General features: G+C 39.5%; 1 protein-coding gene across 6 annotated transcripts in view; it reads left to right on the forward strand.

Moving 5' to 3' along the window:
* The window catches only part of dysf (dysferlin, limb girdle muscular dystrophy 2B (autosomal recessive)), a 103707-nt gene extending 92964 nt beyond the window's left edge, over positions 1-10743 (forward strand). For all 6 annotated transcript variants that reach the window (XM_085147380.1, XM_085147408.1, XM_085147399.1 and 3 more), the window contains 5 exons: positions 2840-2939; positions 5138-5310; positions 5719-5828; positions 5906-6053; positions 6918-10743. In XM_085147380.1, the coding sequence (XP_085003506.1) occupies positions 2840-2939; positions 5138-5310; positions 5719-5828; positions 5906-6053; positions 6918-6974 (588 nt within the window). In that variant the 3' untranslated portion in view covers positions 6975-10743. The remainder of the gene's footprint in view (positions 1-2839; positions 2940-5137; positions 5311-5718; positions 5829-5905; positions 6054-6917) is intronic.
* Positions 10744-11829: the final 1086 nt, after the last annotated feature.

The raw sequence follows: 11829 nt of genomic DNA on the forward strand, positions 1-11829 counted from the left end.
CGATCGGTGCTTCGACTCGCGAAAATTTTCGACTTACGAAAGACCCTTGGGAACAAATTAATTTCGTAAGTCGGGGTTCCGTTGTATGTATCACACAACCACTTGGTGAGAGGTTTCCTCTCTGTCGCTAGGAGAATTTGCCACCCAGTGACAGCTACGTCCAAAAAGAGGCGAGGAAGTATACAGTGCCGCACACAGAAAACATATGTGTAATTTCTTCTTCTTTCCTACGGGTGACAAAAGCTAAATTCAAATGTCTGCTCTCAGCTATAAAAATGTTCACCTAACATAACATGAAGGAACAAACTATCCAAAAGTATTTGTGTTTTTTCTGTAGCACACTGCAAATATGTTTGTTTTTGTTTGGGGTTTTTAGTTCAATGTTTTAAAACAACAGTTTCTGGATATGGACTCACTTTGGGAGCCAGCCTCTAGTGTCCACATGAGGAACTACCAGTCCACAAATGTCATCAACTCTGTTATCCAGTCAGTGGGTCAGCATTTCATGCCTTCAGGTCATTTAAAACAATATTCAGCCCCTGAACGAGGGTCTCAGACTAAAACCTGCTGCCCCCTCGACCTGATCATACTGAGTGGGGGGAATGTCCTGCCTCCATGGTGCCACCATGATGGCACCGCAACACCAGCATGAAAAGGAATGAACAGATCCTGGGATCATTGCTCCACAGTAACAGACACGAAAGAGTCAGAGGGAGAAAATTAATATTTGCATTCAGAGGTTGTCAAGTGCAACTTTTTGTTTGTGGAAAATCTCCTTGCTATATTAAGTAACAGCAACATGCTGTTGTATTCTGCAAATCACAGAGGGGGGTAATTTTAATTCAGCTGTGAAAAGCCATACTTTATGTCAGCATAACAAAGTCTCACACGCAGATAAAAAGGACGACTGAGCGAATGGAAAGAGAAAGAGAGGAACTTGATGTGCAGCAGCTGCACAGTGAAGCCCATTAGCACAAAGGTGAGACGGGATCAGTTTCTGTCTGCCAGTGTGGCGTGAATTTACCAGAGGCCATAATAGCTATACTGTAACACACACCACGCACACACACAGATTTCCAGTATGGAAGTGGAGATGCAGTGAGACCTGTGTTGATGGAGTGGCTGCAACATCATTCAGCACAATTTGAGAACATTTAGAGAAGAATGAAGCAGACTTTTAAAGGTAAATCACCTTCTATTATTATTATCCTTTATTGATACAGGTGAAAAGTCTCATTGGGATTTGAAATCTAATTTCCAAGAGAGAACTGGTCAATAGGGCAGCAAAAGTTACAACAAATCGCATAACAAGTAGAAACCCAAATATTCAGTACAAACCAGTGAGCACATGTGAATCATATGCAATAGCAGGTCATTAAGAGCGACATTAAAACCAGTAACACTGACCAAAAGATTTATTCTATCGCTCCTTTAAAATAGATATACAGCTGCTGAGTAGCTGGATAGTGGTGGTAGTAGTAAGACTACACGGATACCAGGACACACTGATGAGAGTTGGCCTACTGGAACAAGAAGACACAAGTGGGCAAGTTATGAGAACACCTCGCTGTGGGAATGTTAGTACATGTGTAACCCCAGCGGAAGGGGCTACATGAATAGGATGAAGGACCTATGAAACCTTCAATACCAAACACAAATTCTACAGCAAGGGGAGCCAGGATGACGGGTCAGGGGGGAGTTATCATCACCCCCACCCGAGATTAGGTACCAAGCCCCAAGTTCGATGGAAGAAGAAGGGTTGAGTGTGAGAGGAATGGACCTGAAAGAGAGTTCATCGGGATAGATAGATAGATAGATATTTTAGTGCTGTCAGCGTTACTCTTGTTAAAATAACGTTAACACCATAACTGCATTAACGCGGCAAATCTCCGTTAACGAGCTTACCCCGCGCGTGGGGCTACACGGCATCAACGCGTTAGCATGGTTAGCTCGTGCTAGAAAACAAATATTATATTAAAGGTGCATGGTTTTCTTTTTGTGCCCTCAATGCTAAATCTTAAAATTGCATTATGTAAGCTACAAAATGTCAGGTATACAAAACAATGGTGTTGCACATAACTTGCTGGAAATGTGTGGATGCTACACCGATAGCTACTGTAAAAAACTTTTCATAGCTATTGTGAAAAAAATAAAGCGCAGATTTGGATTAGATCTTCCCTACACGCATAAAAGTCAGACACACTCACTGATTCCTTTCACCTCTAGTGGACTGGATTCACACAGCAATTACAAAGTGGAGCTCTGAATCCCCACCAGTGATGTAGTCAGTGCAGCCATGAGTGGTGACAACCCTCCCAAACTCCATGTGATAAACCTGCTGGTACCTCCAGCATTATGTATTTTTTTCTCAGCCTGGAATGGACACAGCTGAGGAGAAATAGGTTTATGATATTTAGGTAAACAAATGTATTCTTAAATCTTTTCATAATTTCCATTTCATATCACAATGTATTTGCTCCATATCTCCATATAACCCATTTATAGATGATTTTTTTTAAATATTTTTTTTCTGTAATTTTTCCATGTATTGTTTGAGTTCCTTTCTTTCTTTCAACGTTTCCTTCTTTCTCTGAAAACAGCCTTGTCAGCTGGCATGTTTTCCAAGCACCAAGCGGTTGTTTCAGTCTTTAATGGACATAAATAAAAAGGCAGATCTTCTTTCAGGGCTTCTATAACCCAAGTGTTGACCCTGTACCTCTGTACAAGAATAAACAAAATGAATCAGAATTCATGTTTTGAGGATCTATCATTGAAAGAAGGAACCTGGTGTTATGAAATTGCAGCTGTTTCCCATTTTCTGCCTTCTGTTTGTCTGCAGGAACATTTCTGGAGTCTGGATAAAGCCGAGACTAAACTGGCTCCTAAACTGACCATTCAGATCTGGGACAACGACAAGTTCTCCTTTGACGACTACCTAGGTAAAAACCATCACTTTGACTGTCTGTGTTTGTTTTTCTGGCGTGCCACATTGTGTTTACTGTGATAAATGAGGTGAGGTCTTTAAAAGAAATCATGATTTATCTCATCCTGCTGTCACAGCTGGTTGGTCCCAGAGATTTTAGACCCATGATGTGTGGTAAAAACATAATTGGATTTCCTTCACAAAACTTCAGTGAGATCAAAGTCGGAATAAAAGCCATTTCTTCTGTTCGTTGAGTTACTGTAAAACGTGTAAATGGATCCGTATTCTCCAGGTCAGAAACACATGCGCTCGACTTTGGATGGTTGAAATGCACTTAACTCATTTGTGTATGACATTTAGACAGATTTCCCCTCATTTCTGGCTCAAGGTTTAGAGGTAAATATATCCAGGGAACCATATGTGCGATGTACGAACAGCTACTGTGATAACATTTATCTTTAGAATTAGCACTCGCCCGTTTCCACTGCGTCTGCACATTTTACAGCAAGGGAGGGGCTGCTTTTTCTGCTTTTATATTTTTTTTCCCGAGTCTCAAGCTGTCCAAATTCTGCTTTTCCTTCACCCCTAACACTGCCCCAGCCCATTCCCTTAAAATAACTTACCACCGAGATTCTCCCCTTTCGCTCCCCTTGCATGGGTTCAGCTTCTTTTCTTTATTTTTGCCAAAGAAGGGAGGATGACAGTCTGCGGACGGAGCGTCCCTCTGCGGTGAGAGACAAGGAGGAAGATGAGGAATCCAGATTCTGACCTGTTCCTGTCTGTCACCGTCTCGCTCTGCTGCAGCGTTTTCTCCCGCTCGACTTTATTCACCTCATAGAGTCTGCGGGTGTGTGGCCACCTCAAAGCATTTTTTCCATGCCTGCCTGTCTTCAGCTCGTCGGCTCGGACCGCCGACTGTTAATCTTCCTGCACGGTGTGCGGGTCAGACACGAGCCATTTTCCTGCGGTTGTACTGTCAAACTGAAGCTAACTCTGGAAAAACACTTCCAGTGGATCTCTGGTCTCTCTTCAGCCCACAACTTAATGTCAACAAAGATCAAACCTTTTACTAGCTACCCTTCACCACAGGGTCGCCAATAATTCACTCAGCGCACGCTCGATAATTAGTCATTCAGAAAAACTGGCTAAACAGACAGCTGAATCTGCTGAGTTTTAGAGATCTAAGCCTTGCTTGCCCCAAAATATCCACTTCCTCCAACCCTGCTTTAACAAATACAGAGTTCAGGCTGTAAAATATTTCACTGCATGAAAAGTGCAGTTTATCGGCTAACAGAAAACTCCCGGGAATTGTCGTCGTTGTCACAGTTTGACTTCCTGGCAGATTTATGGATGTTCACCTGGCAGAAAGTTGTTTTTTTTCCTCCATTGTTTGTGTGATTAGGTCTTTACATCGTCTCATGAGATGTTAAACCAATCATAGCTTGACATTTTCATAACTAGTACAATGTCATTAGGACACAAACATGAAGAGAAACAAGAGGATATCATTGGTTAATGTCGTTGCATGAAAAGGTGCCCTATCGAGAGTTTACACTGCATGTTTCCCCAGCTATTATTATTCTGATCCATCAAGGTGGGACAATGAAGTTATTTTTTTATATTCACAAGTGTAAAGCTAATGCTAACTATCTGTGCACCATCGTCTTAAACTGAGTAGCTAAGTAAACCTTTTTGGGCCTGAGTAACTATATGTGCCATTGTGACATTTTAATTCATAAAAATGTTTCCTAGAGTGAATTTTTGAATTGACCCGTTCTCAAAGAGTATGAAATTAAGCAGCAAATGTATGTGTGAGAGCAGGAGAAATACTTACAAACCAAACACTTTTCATCTCTTTGTGAGGTGGATCGTGGGTAATGAGTTTTCTTCCTGCTAAGGTGGCTGTTGTGTCATTGTTGTTTAGTTTAATCTGCTTGGTGGCTGGATTTTTTCACATTCTAACAAAGCCCCTTTTCCATTATATGTGTGGCTGTCGTCATAGCAATGCGTCCGAGCATCCCGCAACATAATCAATATGCGACATGAATGCTACGAAATCAATTGATAATCCTGGGGCTGGATAGTTTAGACATTTTAATGTAGGAAAAAAAAAAGGAAAATATCAGACATCAGTATATTCAGCAGGTGTTGTTATCATCATTATTAATTTATTATGTATATGAGTCTCTAATTGTAGTGTGCTTGTTTCTTTAGGTCACCTGGTGATGGACCTGAACCACATGTTGCGTCCAGCAAAGTCTCCAGAGAAGTGTACCCTTCAGGTGCTTGACCAGCCACCGGACAAACTGGTGTCTCTGTTTGAACAGAAGACCGTCAAAGGCTGGTGGCCCTGCACCTGCGAGAACAATGGAGAGAAGACCATCGCTGTGAGAGCACAAACACACACACACACACAACCATTTTCAACAGGGTGCGAAAACATATAAGCCCACTGCCCTTTTTGTTTTTTGCATATTTGTCACACTTAACACACTTCAGGCTCATGAAACTAATTTTAATGATTGATCAAAGTAAACCAAGTCCATGCCAAATGCAAGAAAATCTTGAAATATTTGTAATTCATATGCCATACAGTTATTTATCAAACACCGGCACTGAGTATTTTACTTTGGATTGGCATGAAGTTTAAAATCCCTTAATTCCCATAAAGAGAAAGTAAAGTAAACATCATTCAGCCTCTGAGCAATTACTGTTTTACCCACCTGCCAGTCGTGCCTACTGTGTTCTCTGAAGAAAGGATGAGACAAACTGTGTGTTTGCTGCCTCCATTTCAGGGGAAGGTGGAGATGTCTCTGGAGATAGTGACAGAGCAGGAGCAAGAGGAGAGACCAGCCGGCCTCGGCAGAGATGAACCCAACATGAACCCTCACCTGGAGGAGCCTCAGTGAGTCTACACACACACATACACTAAAAACCACGCACACATATATAGTTTCTCATCCTCATCTTTTCTTCTCTCAGGCGTCCAGAGACATCCTTCCTGTGGTTCTCCTCCCCTTACAAGACCCTAAAATACATCCTGTGGAGACGGTTCAAGTGGTTCATCATTCTCTTCATTTTCCTCTTCTTCATTATCCTCTTCCTTGGAGTCTTCCTCTACTCCTTCCCGGCAAGTTTTAGTGTGTGTGTGTGTGTGAGAAAGAAAGAAAGAAAGAAACTGTGACAAAGCAGATTCAGGGAGCTTCATTGCAGCAGAGACAGAGAGGAGGTGGCTCCAGTCACACAGGTTTAGAAACTGGTTGCCAACCATCTGGCAACCTCTAGATGCTATTGAAAAATGAGTAATAACCACCGCTTGCTAGGGAAAAAGGCATAATCCCCAACTGGTTGGTAAGTGGTTGCTGGAGATGCTTAACAAGCTGCACCATAACCTTCCTTGCAATTACTTCTAAGATTGCCGCAGCCCCCGGTTTGCATGGAAAACACGGACTTGTCTCCAAAAGCTGTTTGCCAAATGTTTTCTGAGCGGGAGTGACATTGAAATTCGCTTTCATAGGAAAGGTTGTGACTTACCACTGAAGCCAACGCATTCAAAAAGACACAACTTATTTTGGTTTGTATCTCACTTTCTTAATTAAATTTCATGGTTAGTTGTCAAGGGATTGCAGACCGAATGCAAACATCCAGCAACCGCTTGCCAGTCAGTCAGTAAATAACAGTTTTTCCTGAGGGACTAGAAGTTGCCGGGGTGCCACCAACCAGTCTCTAGGTCTGTGTGACTGAAGCCGTACACGGAATAACACTGGGAAAATGAGACACGGAGGCAAAGACAAGGCAAAAGAAGTGTGCTGAAAACTAAAAGAACATTAAGAAATTACAAAATCAATGTAAAAAATAAGAAAATGTAAAAAAACAAATGCCTAAATTTTGACTCTTTAAATGACAGTTGAGGGGGAGAAAATGAAGAAGAGAAAGCATTAGCAACAAAAAGAAAGGAACTTCCTGCATTATTTTTGTGTTTTTCCTCTCACAGAACTATGCTGCCATGAAGATGGTGGGACCATTTGGACCAGCCAAGGAAACAACTTAAGATGAGGAGCATTTGAAGGAAAAGACAAACGGACGTGAACAAATGGAGACAATGAGAAACCATACCACTGTTCTGAGAGTGAAACAAGCACGGATTTTATTAGCCCTTTCTTCTTCTTTTTGAGACTTTTTCTGTTGTCTTCCTGGAGTCATGAGTGATGAAGTCAGCCAAATTGTCAGATCCAGATGTCCTTTGATATAGTCACACCTGATTAGCAGTGGCTGTATGTGCGCTTATGTTTGATATGTGTGCATTTTGTGCCTTTACAGTTAGATTCATTTCTGTACTTCTGTGCTGAAAGCGTTTCCAAAGTTACTATCAGAACTCAGCGTGTGCCGTCATCCCTCAGTCACCGCTTTCATCTCTTTTCCCGCCTCGCGCTCTCTCTGCTGCCCTCATGCAGGGGAGGAGGAGAAGAAAAGCTCGCTGCTGAGTGAGGCCGTGCTCCGAAACGGCAGAAACAGAATTAAAGATGGCGATTTTGATGGTGTTTGATCTTTTTACCGCCCGCTGCTTCCCTGCGAGAGGCATAGTCAGGTCAGGCAGTCAGTTTACCGACTCATGTCAAACTTTATCACTCCAAAAAATTCAATCTGAGGTTAAAGCGTGGCGGGAGTTTTCAGCTATCATTCTCTTTGAATCACCTTTTAATGTTGTTCCCCTGCTGCTTTCAAGTGCAATCAGACTTTTATTTTTAAAATGTTCAGATCAGAGTTAAGTTGTTAGAAGTGAAACATAATATCCAGGCTGGGTGGGTTTTTTTCTTTGATTATATTTTTATTACAGCAGGTCACACACGATGCCTTCAGGTTGTGTGGGATTTCCCAGCACTTACTGAATACTGTTAAAAACAAATTTTTGAGCTCCTCTCCTTAACTATGAGTTCTTCTCCTTCTTTTCCCTCATCTTCCTCCGTTTTCCCCCTCCTCCTTCTCTATCCAACCTAATCCCCCTCCTCCTCAGGGTTCAGCAGGTTAAGTCAGGGATTTGCTTTTGAGCCATATTATTACACAGCATGTTTTAGATAGATGATGTGGGCTGATATGGACACACAAGGACACATTGTGTTGTTGATCCTTAAACCGCTCAAGCTTTAGCGAGCAAAGCCGAACATGAACGATGAAGAAGAACAGAGTCATGATTTGAAAAATTTTATGTAAAGTCTGATTTTTGCTTATATTTATTATCTTCTTTTCTTTGGGTGCAACCACATCCTGGCTTAGTTTGGTTTGCTCCACAGTGGAAAAGTTGACTTGGACCCTTTTAGTTCATTTTAGGTTCACACCAGCTGGTTACAGGTCGAATAGGCCTCGTAAATAAAAGTCACATCGACTCACAAGCAGCTCATTTAACGTGAACACTTTTGGTAACCTGTCGTCCTGCCAGGTCAGAGAGGATTTACCTCCAAGCTTCACTACATCAGCATATATCGCAGTTTCTGAGAGTAGGGGTTTTTTTTTTATGTGTGTGTTCTGTTTGTTTGTTTGAAATACGCTAACGTATAAAAACAATGTTCACCTTTCTCTTTTTTTTGTATTTTTTTTTTAATCAGAGATTTGATTCAACTAAAAAGGGAAAAAGTCTCACGAAAACCAAATTCAAAAACCTCTGAGGGTAAGGCTTACTAAAGTGCATTTGATTTATGCTGCAGATACATAAAAAATGAAATCAAGTGCTTTATGATTATAATTAATTTCCAAGTACTCACAGTATGAGTTTTTGCATAGCATTTAATCTCCCTTTTTGAATGTAGGGAATTAAGTTTTGAAGTATGAATTCCCTAGTCTCTATCTTAATTAGCCAAAGTGTGGAGGACCAAAGCTGCCAGAGAAAGACAAAAGTTAACATCAGAAAATGAATGAATATGGCATTAAATGTGGCAAATTAAAATTATAAATGAATATAAGCATTTTTTTTTTAAAAGCTTGTGGATGAAATGCATAATAAATATATTTTGAATATTACAAAATTTTCAATTGTTATACATTTTTTATGTACTTATGCACCTTTTGTGTAACTTTCACTTTATTATTTACCATTTATTTTGCTTTTTTTTAAATCAGTTTACTCATTTTTAAATGTATTTATTTATGTATTAAATGGCAGTGCTATTTTCAGAATGATTTATTAACTTCTTGGACACAAAGCATCCTGGTGTTGATCAACCATGAGGATGATCTTAAAGAAAGTTTCCCAGCATATATTGAACAAATACTAAAAGCCACACCTTAGTGGCCACACTGTTTTTTTTTCATCATGAAACTGAAATGTAAAATAAAAAGGTTTGAGGGGGAAAAAAATAAACAAATTTAATGGAAAAAATAGGAAAGTAAATAGATTGGTTGTACAGGTAATTAACGAGCATTAAATTAAACCAAAAAAAAGAGTTTATTAGTTGCAATGCGTGTAATGCTATATTTATTTATTAGGTCTGTTTTTAAAAGATAATTTGTTTAAATTTTGACAGTTTTAGTCCTCCACCATTGACTTCCTAACTTTAATGCACTAAAAAAATTATTTATTATAATTTTAGTTTGTGAGAGAAAAGAAGGATCAGGCTAATAAATTTCAAATTTATTAAAAAAAAAACCCCACACACACACTTTACATTTTTATTCTAAAACATTTCCAGCAGACACAGCTGGAACACCAAATACCCCAAATCTGCCTGACTGTGGGATGTTTAAAGTGTCTGATGGTTTCAAGTTAGTTATGGGGAAATATTTCAGGTTACTTCTCACTGGCCTGAGGTTCTTCCAGATGTTTATATTGCAAATATTCTTGGTTTATATACAAGTTTATAATAATAATAATAATAATGATAATGATAAATATTATTATTGTTGTTGTTATTATAGCTAATAAAAATGATGCAAACAGTATAGTTAGTATAGTAAAAACTTTAGTAGTTCTGCAGGTCCTACAGTAATAATGGATGGATGAATGTCATCTGCAGGTGAACATTTGTGCGTTTAAAAAAAGACCATAATGCGAAACAACATGCAAAGTTCCTGTGATTTGTGTCTTAATGCATCAGATCTCTGTTTAGAGTTGGGCATTATTGTCAATTAAGCAGAAATAACAGAATATTTCTTCAGCTTTTTTAAGTTTGTTACCTTTGTTTTAGAGTTTTGAAATACCTTTATATATTGAAGTTCTGCTGATGTTAACAAGTCTTGAAAGGATGAAATTTTACTGAGACAATCCTGCTTACAGTGCCATATACATTGGTTATTTGAAGTCTCGAGAAGCCGAACATTGACTCAGCGCTGTTTTGACCTGACATTATTCTTCTCAGTGAATGCAACGTGCCTTCAAGTCTTTAGCCTTTAGCTTTGCTGCCTTGTCGTATAGCAACACTAGCTAACACCTTACTCAACAGGAAACGAAAACAAAATCACATGCTTCTGTGACAGTTTAATGCTCCTTATCTCTTCATTGTTATCTGCAGAAACCAGGGCTTGATCTTGTTGTTTGAACCTATTGTTTTACTCTTCTTGTAAACTGCACTGTGCTTCAGTTTTAGACACAAGCAGGACTCTGCTGCTGGCTGTGATAAACTCCTGCTGCCAAAAACTGCACTGAAAAATAACACGCGGGGACTTTGTCACATGAAAGGACAAAGCCCTTAGCTGTTACTGTTTAATGTTTTGTGGGAGATGTGCACTGAATGTTTTCTACACAATATATGAATTAGACTTCATAGCTGCAGAGAGAAATACTGTGTGCACTGCATTATGTCTGTACTATCAATAAAACTGCACTCTTACCCTTCGACTAGTGAGTTTAATTAGATGCATTAGCAAGAAGAAACATTATAAGCCATGTGTACGTCACATGAAAAAACATGTGACCTGAAGTGAAGACTCATACACAATACAGATGTTTTTAGATTCAGCTTGACTGACTCGGTAAGTAGATGTGAGTATATAATTGTTATATCATCGGCTTAGAAATACTAAAACTTACCAGAGTGAGTACTCTTCTCTATAAACAGCTGTCTGTACATTAATGAGAGTATGATAAGAGTGTTTATACAGAGTATGACAAAGGTACCAGAGGTCGTCAGAAATTACAGTGCAACCAAAGTATGCAGAAGAGCATCTCAAGCCCTGAAGCAGATTGGCTATAAATGCAGAAGACCACACCAGGTGAATTGGAAGCTGAGCCTATAATTTTCAGAGGTTCACCAAAACTGGACAATAGAAAATTGGAAAAATGTTGCTGCTCTTGATTTCTGCTTCAATATTCAGATGGCAGGGTCAGAAGTAGATATAACAACATGGAAGCATGGATCCATCCTGCATTTGTATTATCAGTGCAGGCGGGTGTGGGGATAAGTTTCATGGCATACTTTGGCCCCCTTAGTAGCATTCAAGCATGGTTTGAATGCCACAGCCTACCTGAGAAATAGTATATTAATCTTACTATCATAATATATTTTAAACAATCAGCGACTGGATATGTTAACAGCAAAAAACATTATTGATGATCCTGCACTCTGTCTCACCTTACTACACAAGAAGATTACTGCTAACTGGATCACATTCAAACTCACCTGGCCAGTCTACACACACAAAAAAGTTCTGATTGGATCTAATTTCTCCACAATATTTTATTGACCTGAAGTGTCAATGCTTTTTATCATATTTTTTGTTCTCGTGCTTCGTTGGGGAACAAAATTGATGAAAACCATTGGACAATGAAATTAACACTGCCGGGAAACCCCCTTAAAGGTGCCATCCACGAAGGACGACAAGAAATATTGATCTGATTATTGCAATAAGGAAATTAAACCAGTGTTTACTCCAGCACCATCTTATTTCCACTGACAACTTTTTGGAAACAAAACATC

Source organism: Neolamprologus multifasciatus, chromosome 3, assembly GCF_963576455.1.
Source record: "Neolamprologus multifasciatus chromosome 3, fNeoMul1.2, whole genome shotgun sequence".
NCBI lineage: Eukaryota > Metazoa > Chordata > Actinopteri > Cichliformes > Cichlidae > Neolamprologus > Neolamprologus multifasciatus.